The 25,000-nt window shown below is 35.9% G+C and overlaps 1 protein-coding gene across 1 annotated transcript in view; it reads right to left on the bottom strand.

Moving 5' to 3' along the window:
- Positions 1 to 24,427, bottom strand: part of LOC121302609 (neurobeachin-like) — a 45,150-nt gene extending 20,723 nt beyond the window's left edge. The window contains exons 1-7 of the mRNA XM_041232613.1: positions 24,283 to 24,427; positions 21,836 to 21,955; positions 15,673 to 15,825; positions 11,363 to 11,530; positions 4,886 to 4,948; positions 4,476 to 4,565; positions 15 to 196 (exon numbers count right to left, since the gene is read on the bottom strand). Of these exons, the coding sequence (XP_041088547.1) occupies positions 15 to 196; positions 4,476 to 4,565; positions 4,886 to 4,948; positions 11,363 to 11,530; positions 15,673 to 15,792 (623 nt within the window). The 5' untranslated portion in view covers positions 15,793 to 15,825; positions 21,836 to 21,955; positions 24,283 to 24,427. The remainder of the gene's footprint in view (positions 1 to 14; positions 197 to 4,475; positions 4,566 to 4,885; positions 4,949 to 11,362; positions 11,531 to 15,672; positions 15,826 to 21,835; positions 21,956 to 24,282) is intronic.
- Between the last annotated feature and the right edge of the window lie 573 nt (positions 24,428 to 25,000).

Below are 25,000 nucleotides of genomic sequence, written 5' to 3'. Positions count from 1 at the left end.
CTAGCCAGTGCCACCTACCTACTGTGTTGTGCCACCTATTGACAGCAAAGAGCCTGCTGCAGGTGACCGTCACCACTGCGGGGACGGTGAGGTGGGGCAGTGTGTTTGCTGCAACATGAGTGACGGGGGAGTTGGAGGGGAATTTGAGTACCATGATCACGTCCTGCTGCATCTGATCCTTAAACATGAGGGGGCTCTGTGGAAGGAAACACTGTTGAGTAGAAGAGAGAAGGGAGGAGGGAGGAGAAGAACAAAAAAAAGAAGAGGAGGAAGACAGAATGGAAAAGGAGATTAGTGTGGAGGTTCAAGGTAAAACGAGGTACAAACACAAGGAAGGCCGCATGCACAGGGAGACAGGCCAACTGTTATCTAGGCACTGCTAATTCAGCAGCATCCCCTCCATCACCACAAAACAGAAGCACAAAGGGCTGAAGCATTAAAATAGGAGGACAGTACATGTAGGCTGGTAAAGGTCCAAGAGGAACTGGTTTGTTCAAGGTAGAGTTAGGTAGGCGGTATCAGTAGGGTGTAAAAATGACATGATTAGCAGAAAAAACACGCCTTACATATTAATAAAGCATTTCAAATTGTCAGTACATTAAAGAATAATCAGAAAACATATTTACGTGCGACACTTATAACTACCCGAATTACAGAAGGATCACATATATGCAACTGCCTAAAAACATAGAATCGAGATATAATAAGATAACTTCACATTAGTAGCAGTAATACCCTCTAAAAAAGGCACTGTGAATTGATACTGTGACCTTATCAATTTTACAAGTGACCTTTGCTTCACCTAGATGCTTAAATTAATGGGGTGGTTACTAATAAATAGGCCACAATGACTACTTTGCATCTTTCTATTGCTAAACTGAATACAACAATGTACAAGTCTAGTAATGCAAACCAATATCTAGTGACATCTGGGTAGAATAACCTTGTTTAACATAAATTAGATAAAATCCTGTTTTTAAAACATAATTAAACAAACAAATATAAGGAATAATTTAACATACAAAAAGAACATGGTGAATAGCAAACAACAGTCTATTTAAGATGTCTTTAGCATTTCCTCAGATCGTTCATTTCCTTCACCAAGAGGTTAATGTTAATAGAAATGTGACTGTTCATGAGAAAAACCCAAGTGTGCAAATTATACTGGGTTTCATAAGGAATGAAAGGGAATTTAACACACTAAAGACTGAAGCCATAGGTCACCAGTTTTATCAAGCAGGTGGATCTTTGTGTATATGACCTTTGCACTCCTGTTCATGTCATGGGCAATGCTGGTATTACCAGCTTTAACTGGCTTTTCACTTGGATGGCTGTAAAGTGTGGTTCTTTAGTCCCTTACATGTTCTTTTGAGTTTACATATCATGAAGAGAACCTGTCTCACGCAAATCATAATGTTAATTAATTATGTAGCTTGTTAATTCTATGCAGGTCAGCAGTAAAATATAAACTGTAAGAAGAAAAAAAGGGATGATCTAGAGTTTCTTTGTGAATGTGGATTAACTGATAACATATACAAAATATGCAAAATGCCAAGCAATTATACTGTATTAAAGTTCTAGAATGGTCTAACCTCCAGGGCTTGGGGAGTGCTTGGGGAGTGTTAAAAATGCAATTCCTCAGGGTGATAGGGACTAACACGGCAGGCACAGCCATTTCTCACTTTCTGATTTTTCATCAACAAGCGCAATCATTTTCTCACATCTCAGGTTGCATTAACTGAACAGTGAGCTCAGAGCCAAGCTATAGCACAGACTCCATCAACTGGAATTTACTGAAAAAGCCTCTCTGGGACTCAAACTAATGTATCTTCATATGTCTAAAATGTGCTTTGTTTTTGTTTTGTTTTTATCCACGTTATTTCCACTTGAACCATTAATAGGATACATCCACTTTAATCACTAGCTGTTAAGTTCCTCAAAACTTCAATTGCTCCCGACTGACCGTTTAATCTACTCTCCTTTTGTTTTTTTTCTAATCGCTATGAAACCTTGGTTCTTTAAAGCCCCTGTTACAACCTTGGATTCCAGGTTTTCCTTTACATTCAAGAGGTGTGATAGCCAAATGAAACACTACATCTGGAGCTGACAATGCTTGAGACATAATGCCCAGGACACTACACACTGTGTCCAGCTTTTAAAATGAGCTCTGCTGGATAAGCTGTAAGTGGAGTGTAACCTCAATACCCTTGGCTGCTCTTTAGGGTCCGCCCAATGTTAAATATCCTGCCGGCGACCTGACTCCAACTATTTTACTCAGGCACTGCGAGAGACAGCCCTGCTTGGAGATCCAGGGCTTTCAAACAAGGTCCTACTTGTGTATTTCCGGTAGATGACCATATTAGGAGATAGGCTTGAATGCGAGTGTTTCGGAATGTTGTTGCGGCACTGATAACAGACTTACCTCGGTGCAATAAACAAACATTTTCACACAAAATCTTCACAAAATAAGAGAAATGGCGACATCAAAGGCACAACAACCTATTTTCCAATAAATACATATTTTGGTTTTGTGTTTGTGGATCAGATGCACGAGACCAGAGCTGTTTAGGGTTATGTTGCCTCTGGTTGCCGCCTTGCTGGAACATTCAAGCCACAGTGAACAGCCTCATCTTGTGCCACATGATCAGGGTGCCTGGGACGAGTAATTTGAATGGGTGTTTGATTCTTTTGCACATTTTCAATGAATCTGTTTTTTAAATAATAATATTTATTATCCAATTTGTTAATTTTTTTCACCATGTTTCCTACATGTTTTAGTTTCATTGTACTCTGGCAGATTTGAAGTGGCCATGCTAAAATATGTTTTTAACAAACAATAAATAATGTTATTTTTCTAAACCACGTCTCTCTTTTTCTGTGGTTTTTGTTATCTGTATTGAACAGGGTAAGTTTGGGTGACTATTTCACTTTTTTTCATGGAAGCCTAGTGTGTGCACATTCATTTCATGTATGACATGAAACCTGTATAGTTAGAGTTATAGCAACAAATCTAACAGTGAAAAACAGGTGAAAATGGATCGAACCCTAAAATGGAAGTATCAAAGGGGGGGGGGGCAAGGGGGGGAGAGAGACGACTTTTTTAATCAAACATAACTTGTCTCTCGATGCTGCTTGAAAGCATAGAAGTGCTGAGGTGTAAAGATCTAATTGTGTGTTGGGTGTGCTCAAATGCTCTGATAATACATCAATATATGTCAGTCATTCTGTGACTCCAACAATAAAGCAGCTGGCCAAATTACTTTATACAACATGTTGTTTGGTTTGGTTAAATGCCTTGCAGTAAAATAGACATATATGCAAATAAAAAATGACATGGTTAAGTCCCTCACATTTGGGGAATTTGAACATGAACAATTAAAACAAGTCATTGCATAAGGCAGCATAACTACAAACATACATTATAATACTGTAGTTAGTGTTTAAATAAATTATATATATATATATATATATATATATATATATATATATATATATATATATATATATATATATATATATATATATATATATATATATATATATATATATATATATATATATATATATATATATATATATATATATATAATAATTATGAAAATATTGTCTGTCACCAGTTTCAGCATTACAACTGAAACCTGGAAATAAGTCTTCTAGAACAATGGGCTGCCCATATGCACATATGAATGGTGTTGTGCATATCTGCCTGCTATATCTTATATTTACATTTTTTATCAGATTAATATCATATTATCAGGCTTACTAACTAATGTCCTTTTTCAACCAATGAGCTGAATTTTAAAACTCTGTGGGTTTTAAAAATGACCAATGGTGTGCAACTGACATTTTATTCCCTGCTGAATCTGTTTTTCTAAATAGGGATTTTCCATAGACTAACTCGCCATAGCAGAAGGGTTAGAAACTACAGTTGCACATTCCATTTTTGTCATTTCAGAAACTCAAGAGGCTAAAAAAGGAAATTACTGTAGTTAGTAAGACTGAGGGAGGGCATGCATGCTATGACATAAAACAGGTGAAGTCCAAATTGACTAGGAAAGTTAAAATCAGGCAGGTTTTTGTTTATCAGGTTAAATACATGTTTAATGTGCTCAGTGTTTCAGGAACAGGCTGGTGAGGGTACATCGCGAAAAGGAACAAGGCATCTACAAAGCCTTAAGACTTGGCCAGCACTCTAAACCCACACACCAACCCATATACAGCACAGGAAATAAGAGCAAAAGATAAAGGTAATCATGTAAACCCAAACCACGCATCAGAATATCACCTCGGGATACTGTTCCTGTTTTGAGACTTCCACAGTTGTCACATGCTGCTAACCTTAACATCATTTCATTGCTCAGATCTCATAGGATTTGAAAATCCAGCAGTAGTGCTTCTGTGTGCAAGTCTGCTGTAAAACTCAGGTTTTTTTTTTATTATCAAACACAAATCCCACCAAGCACATTGTTTCTCACCAGGTGCATGGCAGAGCTCCGAGGCGGATGTGGCTCGATAAGCAACTGAGATGGCGTCTGTCCAAAATTCTGTATCTGTGCCTCCATGGCCTGCAGGGAAAGGAGAGCTACTGTCACAATCAATATGCATCAAAGTGATGGGTCAGTGCGTTACTTGACAATGCAAGCAAATCCTAACTCAGCCATGACTTAGTGGGGGGAAATGTACTAAAAATTCACAGGGTGCTCTTCTCTCTGGTTGCGGAGTCATCTGAGTGTTAGTATTGAAGAGACAAGCCTTTCCTAGGAACATGCTTCAGTTAACCATTCCCATTTCCAGTTGTTGGGGGTTCAACGTGGAAATGTTAACCTACGGTGACATGCAGTTAGATCCTTTTGAGGTTTCTCTTTGATTTATTGCATACAAATACCTTGATAAATGAGGATGTAAGGAGGAAAGTGTGGGGTTCTCTAATAAAATAAGGCTCTGGAATCTTTGAAGGAGAAAGAAATACATAAGGTTAAAATGAAAAAAATACAAATGATACACCACGGAAAAATAAATCTGTATAAAAATGAACAAATACAATCAGTATTTATACCTAAATAATGAATATTGAAAATTAATTGAAAATAATAACAATGGGGGAGAATGTCAGAGCACTGAAATAAAAGGTTAAAACACATTATGAAAATAGCAAGTTTACCCCAAATTCCTATCCTTTTCAATCATGTAGCAACCAAAATGATAAATGTTTCCCAACCTACAAGTCAATCTACATTTATAATGTGTCTTCAGCGAAGACAGCTAAGATAGCTAAAGAGGGTTTGACTGTTAACACGCTGCACCCTCACTGTACTTGGACAATCCCATCATAATTGGCAATAACATTTAGAAAAAGAAACAAAAGAAACCTATTCTTCATGATTCATTCCCTTGCTACTCATTCGATTTATAGGTTTAGTAGTTACAAGTTTGTTTTTTTACACATGAAGTTATCCCTTGTGTCGATACGTGTAATTAAAATGTAATTACAACCACGTTACTTATACATTGTTATTTTGTAATTACATTTTGTAAATACAAGGTAACTACAAGTGCAATTACATGGCAACCATTGGAACAAAAGTTTTCAAGACAATATCACTCTATTTCAAAATGTAAGCATTTCTTACTGCCTTTAAAAAACGTTCCAATATGAATTTGGAGTAAAAAGCCTCACACATTCCACACCATTGTCAATCACACCACTGTCAATCACTACCGAGTCTATTGGAGTTTATTCTTTTAACCACATCTTTTAAGATGTCTTTCATGCAGTCCCTCACTCAACAATGTGATCTGTATCAACAGCTTCATTGTAACATAAATGTCAAGTTAAAACAAATTGTCTGGTAAAAGATGTACAATTTTTAACTCCAAATTGATTCCATTTTCAAAAGAGAGGTTATAACTACGATAACTATAACAGAAGAACCTTTGTGTTCACATATTTTTCAACAGCAGGATCTTAAGGATCATAAGCTCAGGCGTTACTGATTGAGCTACACAGAGTTCAGTTTACTGCTTGATTTCATTGGTTTATCAGTCTGGAGGTGTATATACCTCAACTTGTATATTGTATTTGTAATTAATAATCATAATATTCATTACAAATTTACAGTATAAACAGATTGACCTGTTTTGTGAAATTCCTAAAAATGGTCTTTTGACAACCGTGTGGAAGCACTGATGTACCTTCATTCCCTTGGTTGGTTGGCGTTATTTGTTCTGATGTGTACGACAAGCATTTCTTAACACAAGGCTTGCAAAGGGATTTCAGCAAGATGATGATTCTTCAATTTGTCAATGAATTTGACACATTTTGACCCATGGAACAATGTTAATCCTAGTGAAAGAACAATTAATTCTAGGTGTCAAAAGTTGTAAACATAGTCAGTCGAAAACCTTTGCAGAAGATCACTGAAAGATTTCTGAACTGTATAAATATATTTTGATACAAGAATTGTATTTATTTTTTTATAATGCCATTTGCTGCTGTTAGTTTAAAATGTTATATATATATTCATAACATCATCTATCATTTAATTATGAACACTCATTAGAGCTATTTTCGGTTATGTTTTGTGCCAAGAGGTCATGGTCTGTGTTTAAAAAAAACAAAAAAAACCTCTTAATAACCGGTCAAAAAGTGTGAGATGCCACATGGAATGGATCATTTGACAATCTTTTTTTTTAAACATATTATAAAAAAAAAAACAACAAAGCCCCCACCCAAAAAAAACCAAAAAAAAAACCAAACAAATACTAAAATCAGAATAACCTCTATAATACTCCCTAACTGGTGAACCTATACTACCACATCTCCATCAGTCACAAGGAAAGGGTTAGAATTCAAAAAGCTTCTTGAAAGTACTGTGCTATCTAGTTTCTCCGAGCTGTCAAAACATGTCAATATTTAAAAAAAACAAAAAGTCAATACTTTAATCTTCAAAACACTGTCAAAAAGATACCTGAGTCTGCAAAAGAAATCTACTACATTTAACAGCCAGTTAATTAGTTTAATACACTTTAGGTCTTGCTTACTGCTGATAAGAAATGCATATTGCATAAGCCATATGCTGAGTATGCTCCCAGCAAAACTGCCTATCTGGGATGAAAACAAAGCGCCCATCACAATACACTGCGTGTCATTTGTTGTTTCTAGCTATGCTATGTTTGGAGAGAAGGCTTAAAGGTGAACAAGTACGTCTTTCATATGGCATTTCCCCAGTCTGGTGACAGTTTGTAATGAAATCTTTAACTCTGCTGTATGCAGTCATGCAGCTACCTGCTGCATTTCAGTCAAATTGAGCAGACATGTTTAATCTCCAACACAGATGGGTACGAGATAGTGCTGACTAACTAAACTGAAGAATGTAAAGCATGCACGCCTCATACCGAAGAAACACGGAGAACATTTAACATGAACAAACAGTCCAACCATTTGAAAAACTGTTGATTGCTAAGAATTAAAAACAGATTTGATATACTGGTAATCTTCAAGACATTGGCCTGCTTTATATAGACTCACCACTCATTGTGTCTCATTGAGCTAATTATTGCTCAGGATTGCACCCAGCTCTTTAGCGTGTTTACCAAAGCTTTTAAACTCTGAGTAAAGCCATAGGAAAGCTGGGTTATTAATACGTTTATTAGCCATTCTGCACCTCTTGTTTTTTAGATTATTGGGGAGAGTAAAATCTGTTTGCTTTTTTTTCTTATTTGGAATCGCCAATTATTTTTCTGATTTCCTCCCCAATTTGAAATGCCCAATTATTTTTATTTCAACCAGCAGTAAAATCTGCTTTGATGAATTACTTCTTTAGAAATAATCCTGAACAGTTTCATAAAAGTGCCAAATTTGATTTAATCCACAAAAACAGAATCTAAACAACTCAGGAGTTAAATAATGTTAGAAATAATCCCTATATATCTACATCTAAAACTGATTAGAAAATATGAAATATACATACCAAGGCATCTAAACATAAATATGTTTCTTGTGAGTGAGTCACCATTTCTTTTTATGTTTACAGACCAGCCCACAATACCCAGACATGGCCAAATAAGAGTTAATGCATAATTTGCCTGTTTACATCTCAGAGAAGCAGCAGGGTTTGTATCAAGAGGTTTGTGTCATGTTCTTCAGTATGCAAATGCTGTCATGATAAACATCATGGCAAACCACGGCAGTTACAAGCACAAGCCGAGTTAAGCTGTCATAATGTCCTCAACTGAAGCTGCTGCGCCTGTCAAGAGGTGTCGTTTTTTTTAATTTGACATGAGGAGGAAAATGATCTATTATTCTGACCTCTAATTTCTTGACATTTTAATACTATAATTGCCACGGTTAACGCCAAAGCCATCATTTCACTTGTCAAGCAGGAATGAATCCTGGAGCTGATCGTCACATTTCAACATATTACCGAGTGAAGACATTTCGTGTTATTGCCCAAGGATGGGTGCTTGCTGAGGAACAGTAGCTATTGCCGCTACATAGTCATCACTGCAAAAACCACACAAGTCTGAGAGAAAGCTTTTTAGATTATATCACTTCTTATTTATACATTTCTTCTTAACTTTTAACCCCCACAGTGACAACACAGTGTAACACATTTTTTATCTTTTTTTTGTTCCTGGGTAGTAAATGTTATTTCCTAATTGCTTATGCCTCAAAAGTATAGAAAATGGCTATTATTCCCCACAAACTTTGCTTTTGTGACCAGGACCATTTCAAAATATCACTATTTCCAATAGGAAAACAGGCAAATGTGTGTCTTTTCGTTCACATAAAGTCAGAAAAAAACAACATATGAATCCAAATTAACATGTATTTATACTAAAGTAATACAAAAATGACTACAAAAGATTTAGAAGTGAGTAGTTTTTCAAGACTTACGATTATACAGGAAATAACATTTACTACCCAGGAACAAAAATTGTGTTACATAGTGCAATTTACTTTTTAACTTCACTCCCACTGTCTAGCTGACTTACTTCAAGCCAAATTGACAACAGACCTATTCTAATCTGCGACTCAAGCATTAGTAAATTCAGCAGGGGTACTGACGGCATGCCCAAGAAGAAAATTGCATTGTTATGTTTAGATGAAAACTGACAAAAGGTCATGTCTCACATTACAATAACTGTTAGAAAACTTAAGCTGTATTTTTTCAGATGTTTAAAATATACCATGTTCATTAAATTGAGAAAACTATTTAAGTTATATCTACAGGGGTTGGACTAATAAACAGAAACACATATAGTACGCAGCACACTTCAGTGTAAATATGCTGCAAATCATGCTGCAAAGAAAATTGATATTGAGTCATGAAATTGTACTGTTACAATTGAAGAAGTCCGGACAAAATAATGAAATGTACGAACTAACCTAATGGATCTATCATTTTAATTGAAACGCAAATTGCAGTGATTTCATGTCTGATGTGTGCTAGCACTTCCAGTTCCTATACAAAAAGTAAAGGCTACATTTCTTCTCAGTATGGTTCTAATTGTCTCCTTAATCAGTATTGTATATAATCCTTTGCTGTAAGCCTGAAATGAATGGTGAATGTCGCTTTCTTTTATTATTAAACCCTTCGGTTGACACAGTATTTCTATTATTTGCATACTGGTCACTTGATAAATAAAAACAATCTCTGTCCTGACAGGATATAAATGACTTGTTTTCCATACAGCAGATGGTTGATATCATGGGGTGTGAGGATCTCTTCACTGTAAGCTAGAACACAACACTGCACTCTGCATATACCAGCTGCTGCAATTTCATCTTTTTTCAATTACGCTATTTTAAGCTGCATTGGTAAAAATATGTTACTTATATTGAGTCTGTTAATCAGGTATAGACATGTTCTTTACTTGCTGGATTATTCCTGGCTTTTAATCAAAGTTTTCAGATACCCCACCCAACTAGGCGAAAGAAACAAATCTATTACATTGTCTGAAACAATGGATACATTTATCAACTATCCTTTACAGCTCAACACTATAGAAGGTGTTTTTTCTGGGAGTCTCTTGAACCCCCCAGCAAATTCAGAATCTGCCCTGGTTGGGCTAGAAACAAGGTCATGACAAGTTGGTCATGCCAACATTTCATGCAGTGATGTCTATGTTGCTAAAAAACATAAAATAGGCAAGGATGCTTCAAGTGAAAAATACTGTACCAGTCTGCCAATCATATCTTATAGAACTGAAGCCAATAAAGGCTACTTGCACATCATACTTCCACATTTAGCTATACCGGTAAAGCAGCTTCCAGTCACTGCAAATTCCGTGTTCTTTGCTGCTGCAACCGCTCAATCTTTCGATCTTTTATTTTCGCCAGCAAGTTCAAATTTATCATCCAATATTACAACGGTCCTCTTTTATATAAGATGTCTTCAGGACCTTCTGACGTTAACTATAAACGACGTGCACAGGATTGCAACAGCCTCATGCAAAGCTCCATCAAGCAAGTTAGAAAAGGGGTTGAAGATGTATCTCCAGCTCCCTCTGTGACTATGAAAACATTTTTTTTTTTAAATTGGCATTCCAGCCTACTTAATTACGCATTTGTTGAGCTTGTATGTGTGCTGTGTTTTTAATATGCAAAGTCTGCTGTGATTATGTGTGAGTGTGCTGTGTTTTATATTGTAAAGCTCTTTGAAATGTGCTACATAAATTGCGATTATTATTATTATTATTATTATTATTATTATTATTATTATTACTATTATTATTATTATTATTATTATAGTGCTCTCCAAACTCGTCAAATTCCTTTTTCTGTTAGCATCAAACAAAGACATTGGGACAGCAAAAATGTGGATAAGGGCTCACTGTTTTAATCCTTTAAGAAGAATATGAAGCCAACAGTTTAAAAGTAGTGTCTAAAGTTCAGAGTTCCAGTTCTTGCAGATCGCAAATCTGTTTTTTGTATAAGAACAACACTGAATACAAAATGTACAATTTCACGACATTATCATTAAAAAAAAAAAAAAAAAAAAATCTACTGTGAGCATTTGTAAATATTTGCATGCTACAAATTTAAATAGCTAACCCCCCTGATACACAAAAGTGTGTTTAGTGACTTTGAATTTCTCTCTTAGAATATATGTAAGCCACATTTTTCTTGTATCTTCATACACGGGAAATGCATGAAAATTTACTGATGAACTGTAGCGGGCTGAAGCGAAGAAGAGTGATCACTACCATCAAGCCGTCTATGATCTTTACAGTGACTAGCAGAGATAACAGTGATGATTTCCTATGACTGGTAGACTCAAATCATATTGGACACATAATATAGATTTTCTTTTATTGGAATGGTGTGGCCAGTGCTGACCCTGGTGCTACTCCAGCTTACCTCTCGGAGAACAGGGTCTGTGATGCTGTCCAGATTGACTGAGCCCTCATAAGTCAGGTAGTGAAAGACGTTGAGAGCACGGACCGCCTCAGGTCCACGCTGCTTGTATCCAAAAATAAGGTCAATCCACTGATGCAGTTGACATGACACAAACTCGCTTTCCAGAGCCTGGCAAGTGAAAAAAAAAAACAACATAGCTTTAAAGGTGATGGCAAGATAAAGAAAATGGCTAGAAGTATGTTTTCTGGTCCTGGTCCATATCAAACCTTCTGCCAAGAGAATGGCAAGTGAATTAATATTCAATTCTAATACCCATTTGTGACTAATGTTTTTAACTTAAATTACCTTTATTGTGTGGGGATTTTAAGTTAACATAAGCTACAATTTCAGTATTGTTTAGAGGTATGATTAAGGAAGACCAAACATGAAACAGACCTAACAGAACCAAAATGTGTGAATGCTCTCCTCATTATTTCTCAGAAATAAGGCTTACTAGTTTCAAAAATGCATTATTTGTCAATATGTTTCTAGTGAAGCAGCTATATTCAACAATGCAGGTATTACCACTATACAATTGACTGCAATGACAGTTATGTTTTTCTAGCATATTACAACAGCGAGTGGTATAGTCACATTAACACTATCCCAGGAAGGGCTGTTATTAATACATTTTCTTTCTACTCTTAAGATATGGGGATGGTTGTATTAGTGTGCGTTTAACATCAGTGGGGATTCCTAGCCTACTGTTCTGCAATACTGCATATTTCAAACAGATGAAAACTCCACTCTTGAGTCATCCTGATCCACGTGACACAATGCTACTTTACAGAAAACGGCACATATGGTACTTCCCCATAATTCTTTTTTTTTTGGATTGTGTATTGTTTACGGGGATGTAACTACAAAACATCTAAATGGCAAGTAATCCTCAATTATTCAAATATACAGTAGTCCCTCACTCTTACAGACACTGTTATGCCATATATTTGGCTATACTGGATAACACATTCCACAATAATGTCCCATTAAGTATGAAGCTAAGTCACTGTGAATTTTATGATCCAAAGAAACACACTGAAAAAAAAAAAAAAAAAATTGTTATACTGACACCAAATACATGACACAAATATAAATGGAAGAACCGATACAAGTAACCTACTAAAATACAAACTCATAATCTACAGACTTTAAACTAGCTGGGATCGATCGGTTGGAAAAGGGCAAGAGGCTTTCAGAAATGCTGATGGACTCCAGTGGTTTGAAACGCAAGATGTGGACAACAAAAATACAGAAGTAGCAGGCAGGCTATGAGTTTTACTTACAGCCACACGCACACTAACGTTTTTTTTTTGTAAATGCAGCAGCATGATTTATTTTGTATTACTGGCATCCCACAGCTAAAGTAAAAAAAAAAAAAAAAATGAGCTAGGTATTCATTTGATTTGACTACTGTACTACTAAATAGGCCTACTGTACAGATTTACATTATTACATTCTGTAATGTATACAGAGAACTCACTAATGTTATTTCTGTGAAATGATTTATACATTTATTTTCCAAAAAGTAGAATTAAGTAGTTCTTCATGCTTGAAAGTATAAATAATCCACCCTACACATTTATTTTCCTTCCTGTTGTATTTTGAGGATACAGTATTTTTATACAATGTATGTTCTTTAGTCTAGTAATTCCTGTTGTCTATATTTGTATATATGCAGCTGTGATAGCCTGCACACTCAAGTCATACATTATTGTGGTAAAACTGAATGTTTCAGCTTGTGTTCTAACAGTAGTGAAGGAGCTTCCTTTGTTTTTTGTAGTTCCACCTGATTTCCCGTGTTTCACTGCTGTACAGTAGGTGAAACATGTCTGAGACATGGAAGACTACAGTAGGTTCTGATCTAAAGCACCATTTGGCAGTTCTGATATGGAAACTTAATAACCCTCACAATGATGTGCATCCTATTATTAATACTAATATTTTTCATTATGTACAATACTTTTTTTCCGCCTGTTACTGTCACATTGTGTTGAACAGACCAGAAAAATAAATGTGGATTTCAGAAAGGTCACTGCCATAAGTTTTGTCTCCCTTGGCTAACCTTGTAATTCGCAAAGAAAAGGTCAAATGCATTTAAACCCCTCCTCCTTCCTCCCTCCTCCTCCTCTACAGATAGCAAACAAGTCGGCAGATCTCCAGACCAATGAATGTGCTTCGCAGCTCACACAACACATAGACCGTCAATCGAGACATTAAAGATCTGATTTAATAAGGGGCACAATCCCATTAAATGAATCATATAGACTTAACCTTGGAGTACCAAATAACACAACCAACAACTGTGACAAAGATACTGCTGTTTTTGTAATTTTATGCAGGGTTAGCATTAGCATTAGTAATCTCAGTTTCTGTTATTTGATGCTTTTAAAAATGCATCTATAAGGATAACAGCGCCATAATTGAAATGTAATTCAATTATTTGTTCAAGATCAATACAATTACATTGTACGAGGTTCTCTAATAAAGGGGCCTGTCTCTATGAATAAAGCAGGGAAATTTTGCTTCACATATTTTTCTTGTATTACTCATCCTGCTTTTGATTTAGCTATAATCCTACAAAAAAACAAAGTATTGCAGTTTATAAACATATACATTTTGCCATAATACACCTGGGTTCATTCCAAAGTGTTCAAAATCTGCATAAGACGCATGCACTCATTGTATGTTTTGGAAGTTATTTTATTCAGTTCCTAAATACTCTCTGTGTGAGTACACACAGAGAGAGTAACCCACATCTGGTATCTCTGAACCAGTAAGAAAACGGTAAGAAGTATACAGGTCCTTTATGAAAAAATCAAGCCTGTATTTATAGGATTCTAGTTATAAACTCCAGTAAGGCCTGTTCCAGACTGCCTTCCGTCCAAGTCTCTGGTCCCTGTATATAATAAACATGCTTGAGTAACTGGCTGAATGTGTTCTATTTCTGGCTCTCCGTTCCACAGGAGGCCTGCTGGGATTGAGTGCCTGAGTAATGCTGCAGATGCACATCTGTGAAAGGCTTTCTTAAACTGCTAAATTATGATTGATGAACCCGGCATTAGGGTAACATTATCGGGGAAACTTACTGCTGCTGTCCTTCAATGACATCACTGAGGTCAGACCCAAATCATGTTAGTATCGAACACTCTGCTTTATTAAGGGGTTCTTGAATAAGTTAGAAAGATCTGTCTAGTCTTTTGCGGACAAAGGGAGAAAACAAGCCAACACTGTTTCCATTTCACTGGGTGCTGGTCCAGTACTGGGGGGTTTCAGGTGATGCTGGTGGTGATGGTGTAAAATTCAGATCACATTTTATACACCAGGAGATTCCAACTGTTTGTTTTTTTAACCTCTTCATGAGATGCCACGTAACCACAGAGGTGTGACAAATGCCGCCACTGAGCCGTCTCAGAGACGTTAAAAAAATTATTTAAAATATCCCTTCACACTGCACAAAATTGTGCAATCTATGCCGCTATAACACCGTCATAACCCTTTCACACAGCCAAAGAGATAATTTGAGCACAAGAGTCAACAGATCATTTTCATAGCAACGGCGATTAGTCAGCCCATGAAGTTAACAATTCCTTAACTTATGCCAGACTCCAATTACTACCTCGTTCTTGTATGTGCGAGACTTTTGCAGTTCAGTATTGTCAGGACCTTGCGTGACTCCCTAGGAATCTGCGTGATTTTTCGTAGCAACAGAACTTTGTGACAAAAAAAGAAAGTATAATGCAAAGCATAATGGTAAAACTTGTTTTCTTGGGTGTCAGTTGATATGAACTGCACAGTCCTGAACCAACTGAACACAGCAACGCAAAACTTGTTCTTATCAATATGAAAATATAATTATTAAAACAAATTCTCTTTGAGGGCATAAAGTTGTAAAAACACAGAATTAACATAGTGCACTCTGTCCCGCCCCCCCCCCCCCCCCCCCCCTTGTGGTCTAGACTTTTCTAGCACAAAACTTTTCCTTTTGTTTTGGGTGAATTTATATAGATTAATATAGACTCAGTTAAAGTCAGGCACACACATATGAATTATAGATTTGTAATGTCACATTAGCTACTGCTATTGTATTTCTTTGCTCTTAGTTTTAAGAAAGTAAAACTACGTTATTTCAGGGGTCTATAGTTTCTGGTGTTTTTAACTTCATTGATCCTGCTGAAGCGCTAAATAGAATACAGTTCCAGAAAATTTTACAAAAACAACACCACCACCAACTGTAATGAATAGACAGAGCTGACAGTGAAGAAAATCCTTACCATCCTGTTGATCCGGACAAAATCTTCCGGCTTTTTCGCCCAGGGAGGGAGATCAACATTAGATACAACTGTCCTGTCATCTCTAACCCCCAGATTATATTCGTTACTGTTCACAAACATCTCAGGGAGATAGTAGAACTCCGGGATCAGCTCCTGTCAAAATGAGAATACACACATTAGATTCCACTCTCAACAACGGACAGAAAGAAGAAAACATTATTCTGGGGACGAGGGGCTACAAAAAAAAACAAAAAAAAAACCGACATGTTTTATGTAGTCAGTAACAAAAACATTGCAGCTAAAATGAACAAAATTGCACAAGTACACCTACACAGGATATGATACAAACTGAAAAAGTAAGAATGCAGCAATAGACAATTTAATTTCAGCACATACACTTCATAGTACAGGGCTACTCAACTCAATTCAATTAAGCTTGTAATAAGCACTTAATAGGTCCAATTAAGTAATTTAGGGTTCAGTGGGAACAAATACAGGGTTGAGTAGCCCTGATAAAGTAATTCCATTAAAGGTGAAACAACTAACATAGTAAATATTTCTTTTTTGACTTTTAGGCAAAATTCCCATTTCATATACCCTTGTTCTTTATTTTATTTTTTCCAAACTAACTTCATGTCTGTTGCACATGCAAGTCCCAAAGCTGTTTGTTTTAACCACCTAACTACAAATTAGATTTAATAAAAAATAACAAAGCCCTATTAGGCCCATTAACACAGATTTAACTTGTGAACTATTTTAGCTTATGAAGGCATCTAAAACAGACACTGTCGATGAAGGTAGGTTGGCAAACCCCCCTTCCTCCTCACTTTAAACAGTAAAGAAATCTTATTAACTGGATTACCAGATAGAAAACACTAGTAACTCAGGTTTATAACCTGACCAAAGCCATTTATACTGAAACCTGATTCATTACAAGTTTGACAGTGTCAAAATGAAGTGAAAAAAAAAAACCATGAAAAAGTTTAATAAATTAATACAGTTATACAATGCATCTTCCATGGAAAGATATAAAAGCGTTTTTTTTTTTTTTTTTTTTTTACCATGTTCAGCCTTCAAAAGATAAAAGGACTGCACATTACTCTGTATTTATTCCCAACTAACTTTGAGGACTACAGATTTCCTCTTCCGTTAAAAATTTAAACGATGAGAGAACATCTAAAGTATTATCAGAAGGTATGTCCTTCACCAATGATGTAAATAAATTCGGTCATCATGACCTATATCTAGTCAATTCAACAATAGCATCTCGTAACAAATGCCAGTGCATGCTAGGGGCAGTGTCCAAAATATAGGATTCAATATGATAGTAATGTCAGTAAGAGGTTGATCATTGTGGAGTACATTCACAACACAGTGAATAACTTCTTGTAATAAATCTTTTTTTTCTCAACTAATCATGTAAAAGTAGGTCAATCTGTCCTAGATTCTTAAACCTTTGAGAATACCTGCGAAGGAATGCCCTTTGCAAATTGAATGAGATTATGCAGATAGAGCTAAAAGTTCAAGAAAGAATGTACTGGTGCCTCCATACTGTACATCCTCATGACCACGGATACTCATCCCTTGAGGGGGAAAATTCATAACCGGGCCCAATGAGCCTTACACTTATTTTCTTATCTTTTTAACCCTTTGATTCCCAAATAAAGAAAAAGCTGAGATAATAATGATATGAAGGTGTCACAATAACTGAAATTCATACTTTAAGTTTATTTCAGGATCGTATCTTTTCTTTTAATTTCAGGAACAACACAGACATAGCTGATATAAAACAATGATGATAATGATGATGGTGATGATGATGATGGTTGTTACCGCATGGTAAACCTCCAGAGTAACGTTTTGATCAAATCAACCCCTTGAGTGTTTAACATTACAACATTATAAAGGGCATCTGACACATTACATTTCTAGAAAAGTGTGCAAGCTTAATAAGATATGGATTTCATGTTTATATCTGTGTCTGTCTAATCATGGTAGATAATGGTATTAAAATAAAATACTTTTTAAACTGTAGGTATAACCTGAATACTGGCCTGCTGTGTCTTATTAATGTAGACAATAAACCTGTGATATAACATTAGATTGAGAATAATGTACCAACTACTCTACATAATTAGATTGTAAAAAGCCACCAACGACTAAAAAAGAAACACACACAAATAAAATTAAACTAAAGTTTTCTTTACTAAAAATCACAAATGAAACAAAAAAACTGCTTTTTTAATAATAATTAGTCACAGTGAGAATCAACTATAATTGTCGTCTAGCTGCACATATAAATTGTGCAAGAATAGGATCCAGCTCGTTTTGAGGGATCGTTTCCAATGGCCGAGGTTTACTGGTCTCTGCCAAGTATGATCTGAGGATGGCAAGATCAGAGAAGTTTTCCTCATAGCGTTTGCATTTTTGCTGCTGTGCTGTGAAGTTCTGCTTTCAGCCTCTGACAGTATGGTAAATTGAGAGGACATTTTGTAACAAATAAGCTTTCACTGCATTGCCTGTTTGAAACCACCAAAGCACTTTGAAACAGGCAGATGTTTAAAAAAAGGCTCATTCCGTTGATGTCAGATTACATCTGTAATCAGAAAAATCAGCCGCGATCGGTCGTCATAATAGTGATTGCAGGCTAGTACTGATGTCAGCAGTAGCCTTTAATCAGAGAATTAAGCATTGGATTTTACAGGGAAATATCAGTTAGACTGGTATAACTATACTAATACCAGCACAAAGTTAGTAAACTACAAATACAGTACTGATACTCTGAGTTAAGTGCATTATATGTTATTTTAATAAAGTAAATAATATGATTTTAATGACCGTCTTTCAAATGGCCTACAGCGGAGAAGTGAAAAACGATGCATGTGTTTACATCTCTGCTGTAACTCACCACAAAGCTTTTAAAACTGCCAGATCCATTTTCAACTGCAGTTCCCTTGGCATTCATTAATTTTGCAGCAGCCTCATAATGGTCTAACAAGTCAATCATGGGAGCCTCCATTAACTGTATTACTTTACACTATGTCACCTTAATGACATTTTGTCAAAATCTTTTTCTTGTGAGGTTCATGAAATCCCTTCAGACAGCAGTGCGGCATTTTCTTTTTCTTTTTTTTTTTTTTTTTTTTTTTAAGAGGTTCTGTACGAGGTGGCACTCCAAACAGCGGTTTGTTTTGGTTGTTAGTAAGAGAAGAAAAAAAAAAAAAGATGAGAAACAAAGAAAGCAGGCGAGAAAGTGATTGGCCTAGTTAAGGTCTTTTGAAAGGTCGCCCCCACTAACAGTCATTCTTTCCCCAGCTTGTACTCATTACCACCGCTGAAGGTCAGGATTAATAAAGAGAAACACAGTAAAACAAATTCCCTTTTAAATCAGGGATCTATCAGACCAGGAACAGAAAAATGTAACCCTTGCTGAAAAAAAAAAGTTCATTGGTTTCTACAGTGAAATGCAGACTGACTTTCCCCATCTCACCACTCTCCAAGCACAGAGGACAGGACAGCTTCTGGAACTTTCATAAAAGCATAGCAGCGAGTAATAAAAAAAAGTGAAAGCATATTAAAGCTCATTAAGGTGTGATAAAGCACATTAAAAAATGTGGCAAACCATGGAAAAGCATGAGACAACTGCTAAGTACTTGGTAAACTTTTATATGAGGTTTTGTGGTCTCAAAAATAAAAAAAAAGCAAAGTATGCAATTATTTGTGACCAATAATCAGAAAAGAAACCAAAAAAATAGATACTGCTATAAATGCTCAGTATATGATTAGACTTTCCAATTGTTCTAAATCTGTGGTTTTCAACCTTTTCATCTCAAGTACCAGGACGGCATCATCTAATTATTTGACAAGAGTTCACTACAATCATCAACTGAGTGGCTGCTTTGGTTCCCCATCAGTAACTTTAAAGGCTCACAACAAATACCTCCTGCCTTAATTTCTCATTTCTTTGTGATTCAGTGGCACAAACAGATTGATACATTACGATGGTGCGATCAAGTTTTGTGGTTGAGGAATCGTATCGCCATGAAGAACAACTGCTGGTGTGTACCAGTTGCAAGCCCTGCCACTTACCTGTACTGGTGAGCGTACCACAGGTTGAAAACCACTGCTCTAAATGGTGGGTCTAAATATAGCTGCTGTTAAATCATTACAACAGGACCTTCTGCAGTATTTTACATATTTTTAGGGACAGAAACACCAGAGACTCACATATACGGTTAGATGTTTGAATTCAATACAGTAGTAAATCATTTTTTTTATCACCTAGAGGGATCTCAATACCTGGTAGTGCTGTACTTCAATACTGAATTATAACACATGATGACTTCAATTCAAAGTAAAACTGTACAATTGAAAAAGATGAATGTATAAAGCGGACAGGCCACCATTTTGACAACGGTATGAAAAAATAGCTTTACAATAAAGTTACAACTAAAGCTGGTAAAGCCAGTCTACTATTAAGAAAAAAACAAAACAAAAACAACAAAAAAAAAAAGCAATAACGCTTCATTTCTTATATTTAAATAAATCTTTGCAGACATACATGTATATTTTACATTATAAAGTAAGCTGCATTTGTTAACAGGGGAGATATCTGCATACAATGCTTCTTGCTGTGTTCTATTGTATTCCAGCTTAATTTAATATGGATTATTCAGTCATGTCCCCAGGCACAGTCAAGTAAAAGCTATGTATGTACATAAAAGCCTACATTTTAAATAGCCCTTGTCATTAATGCTTTATTAATTGCCCAAGGCAACACAAGCCCAATGCTAGAAAAATATGACACTTTGAGGTCAATGCTCATTCCTGCTGTGTATTATGGAATGGGCAAAATTCAAAATTAACAAAGCATAGTCCTTTTTTAAAAAGTCTTAGCAGAGAGGCAAACCCAAAATTGGATCCACTTTTCATGAAAAGCACAGTAATACCATGTGTTTTGTTACTACCAAGCTATTTAATTTTATGGAATTAAAAATGCATTTAATCTTTATTCATCAAGTCCTTGCAGACATGTTGCCCTTGGTGCCTCTGGCTGCTATATTCATCAAAGATTGCAAATCTTAGTCCTTAAAGGACCTCATTTTGAAAAAAAGAAAATATTTAAAGCCTTTACAGCTGAGGTTTAAGATGACTGTATGTCTGTGTAGGGTGTGTGGTGAATGGTTAGGGCATCGAATACCCAGGTTCCCAAAATTTGAGTTGTTGATTTAAAACACAATCAATCTGTATTAAAGACCCAGTATTACTGAACCACCACTACCCTTATCTAGGGATTTGGCTGTATTCGCGTTGTATTTTGACTGGAGTTTCTTTATAGGCATTCACAGCTACTGATCTTTAATAAAACATCATGCTTTATTCATCAACTGAGACTGCATCACATTTTCATATTTATAAAACTGTGTTGCACTATATTGCCACTGCAAATTACCTTAAGGACACAAACTGAATGTTGCATGTAGAGATTAGCTGCACAATACCAATGCAGCATTTCTCAATCATCTTACACATTATACTATTTAGAAATGAAGGCATGAAACATGGTGAAGCCAGTCTTAGTACTGCAAGATGTAACTCATGGGGGTGAAACCCCACTTGTGATACATTGTGTGATGAAAATGGCTTCAGTAAGCACAGTGGTCCTCCTAAAAGTCCACTACAAGACTAGAAGTGGAGCAGCAATAACCTGTGCATTGTACATTGCAAACGTGTCAGCTATAACCCAGAGGGTACCCAAAATAGCCTGGTATGTGGCAGATCTGAATGCTAAATAAGGGAAGGAGATCTGGGACCTGAAGTACTGTATTTGACACAAAAATCTGACTTTGAAAACATCGTCTTGAAGCCCCCCCCCCCCCCCCCCCCCCCCCCCCCCCCCAAAAAAACAAAACCATTACTTTTATAGTGCAGTTCACACCAGCATACTATTTGCCATAAAATCGCTGTAACTGATACAACTGTACAAAACCTGATAACCTGATGCGGTGGCAGACCAATTTGTTGCTATTGGTGCTGCTTGGGCCTTGACAGACAATTACAATAAAAAATGTGCACATTAGGAACCTATTTGTTTTGTTTTCTTTAAACATACTTTCAATTCTAAGAATTGAAAATGATCAAGTGTTCTGAAGTTATTACATACTTTCACATCAGAGGTGTCCCTTTGACAGTTCCGCCAAGACCTTGCTATAGCAGAGAAGGTCCGGTCGGGATGGTCGAACTTGTTGTCATTAGCGTTGAGAAAGAAGGTGGTAAATGGCTCCTAAGAGGGACAAACAACAACATCATAAATTAATTTGAACAAAGTAAAAAAAAAAAAAAAAAAAAAAAAAACTAATGGCAGCAGGGAGTGCCTGTATAACATATTACTGTACCTGAAATAGCATGCTTTTTAAGGGATGGGTTTCCCTGAGACAATTCTGCTATTATAATGCTAAATAAGACACCTACTAACCTATTAACTAGAAATGTGTGTATTGCAAAAGATAAAAAGACCTGTTTTTCACCAAACGATATTACTGTACCTAAAAGAAAAAGCTCTTAATTTCTCAAAGCTACAGCCTTCAGTTTTTTTTTTTTTTAGCAAATTAAAAAGAATGAAATAGCTAATTGAATAACAAAAGGCTGGAATGCGTATAACTGCTTGTTTCTATCCAGGGATATATAGGTGCACAAAAGTGAAATACATAGAATAAAAGAGCAGATTCAATTGTTTAAGTATTGGTTTCCATAAGGTAGTATCACTTAATAAACACAGGCAAATGTATTTTATTGCTGTGATACAGTATTGAGCCTTTGTTTTCATAGGCACACCCTTTCATATCCCTAAATCTAACTATTAGGGAAATTGTGTCCCCAATACAACAGTGCAACAATGGAGTCGCTAGGATAAAAAAATGAACCAAGTCTGCAGTGCTTGTGGAAATGATATCGCCACTATGCAACATTCAAGGACTGCCTTATTAGAAGTATAAAGCCCACCCTGACCATGTACTGTAAGGATTACAAGAGGCTGCTATGAGTGAGCAGGAATTATACACCGCACATGAATGCATAATGTAATAAAAAAAGAAAACATTACATTTACATTTTATATCAAATTATGGAGTTTCGCTATCAAAAAGTCCTGAAATGAAATCTAGGGCTTGGTTAAACTTGAAGTGATGCATTCAGTATGCTTTACATTGCCTGTGTCCATTGCATCCATTTTGAACCGTATTAAAAGTCAATGGAGTTTCTATGGAAATGTGCCCCATTTACCTTAGCAGCGCCTCAGGCTGAATTAATTAGCTTGTTTTCTGGCTGTAATGTACTGTATAGGCCATTTTAATTGGCCATTTTTTATTGGTTCTACACAGACATTCAAAGTGAATCCAATGGAGATATTACTATAATGAATAAACACAGCCAAGCATCATTGGAATCACAGTATGAGGTTCTTCACGCTGTTAAGATTAGCTTTGATTTTCAGACCTGTCGTACTCAAGAACTAAAAGCAAAAAACAACAACAATAAAAACAAAAACCCTCCAGGGAGTGCTTAATAATTAGCTTTCAGTTGATATATCTTTCCATTCTCTTTTTACACGTGCTACTTTGTTAAGCAAAGTAACTTTGGGAGTTATTGTGTTTTTGTGCTGTATAAACAGAATGCATGTATGCACTGTACCTGTGCTGTATGAAAATCACAGAATCTGTTACCATGATGGTGTATTTGAGTTTCCAAATACCACGGTTTAGTGTAGTGTATTCTCTGTTGTTAAAGATATCGTAATACTCAACTGTCTTTTGTGCCTAATTTGATGTCTGTGATACTGAACATAAAAAAACCTGTCACAAATACATACAATTGCATTCTGCATATTTAATTTAGTTTAGCATATGCCAGTTTACTGGCCTGTGAAATTGTCTATATTCTCTGGAATGGTGTCCAACAAAAGTGAGATGTTTAATCTGGAAATCCCTTCATTGATATGCACTTCAATGTATAAATTGTGCCTAATTTATAAATACTTGCAGCTCGATATCAAAAACAATAAAAAAATACAGAAGTTATTTTATAGAAGTTATATATATATATATATATATATATATATATATATATATATATATATATATATATATATATATATATATATATATATAAAATAAATAAAATAAATCAAGTTCAGTATGCAGAATATCCAGATTCCACCAGACATATTACTATATCTCCAATGACAGACTCTTTCTAATGGTCAAGAGAAACTCTTTACTGCACTAACACATTGCAAAATCATACAGGTCAGCTGAGCTGACTGGACTGGGCTGAACTGATATGACTTAGATCTGCTTCAAATTCCTCCAAGTGTAATAGCTGGAAATAGAAATACGCAGTTAGTTTAGAAGCTGGTTCATCGAAAAAAAAAATGGCTTCCTAACAACAATTAACACAACATGGTACTATCAATTTTGGGAAACTAGGAAATGTACTTTTTCTTCTTAAACTACCACAACCAGCTGAAATAAGTTGCACAACCAACTAAGACCAAGTAAGTTAAAACCAGTTCTGACAACAGGAGGTGTTTCAAGTCGCTGTTCCAATACTTACAATTCTAACAAGCCACAGGAGTGTGGACGCAGCTGTGGAGTAGTGCGAGTTGTAATGGTAAGGTGGTGTCTGGTCCTCTTCCCAGGTCTCATAGCGCTCAGCATAGAAGACAGCTCGCTTGGGGTTCAGAGCTCCAATAGGCTATGAAGATGAAAAAGAGTACAACGATTTTAAACATGAATAATGCCTTTATTTCTTCTTATTTTTCCATGTTTTTTCACTGCTGATTTCATTGTAATGTGTTACATTCATAAAAAGCATAATACTGTTCAGAAGTTTAGATAATACTGGTCCTGTTTAAAAGAGAACGGGTCAGATATCTTGATATAGACATGCAGCACTATGAATTAATTTATGAACAAAGGACAGCCAGGCTTTCTGTTTGCAGTGCCAAACGTTCTGGCAATTTCAATTATTATTTTTTGTACACAACTGTCTTATAACATGGCTGCTCTGGGCAACGCGGCTTGAAAAATATATGAGGTGCATGTAAACCGTATTTAATGTTGGTATTATTAATGTTTCATGTTTAGCCTTTGCAGCCTCACCATTAGATGTGGCTGATAGATTCTGAAGAAAAGGTTTACTTTAGGATTTGTCTGTCAGACCCCATTATTTTCAAGGTGCCTTAAAAATTTTAGAGCTTACACATTCAGCTGCTCTCAGTATTTAGGTCTCTGGAAACTTTAAGGCTCCTTAAATCTATGCTGCAAGTAAA

This window comes from Polyodon spathula, chromosome 30 (genome assembly GCF_017654505.1).
Source record: "Polyodon spathula isolate WHYD16114869_AA chromosome 30, ASM1765450v1, whole genome shotgun sequence".
Lineage (NCBI taxonomy): Eukaryota > Metazoa > Chordata > Actinopteri > Acipenseriformes > Polyodontidae > Polyodon > Polyodon spathula.
This window is presented reverse-complemented; position numbering and strand designations above follow the sequence as displayed.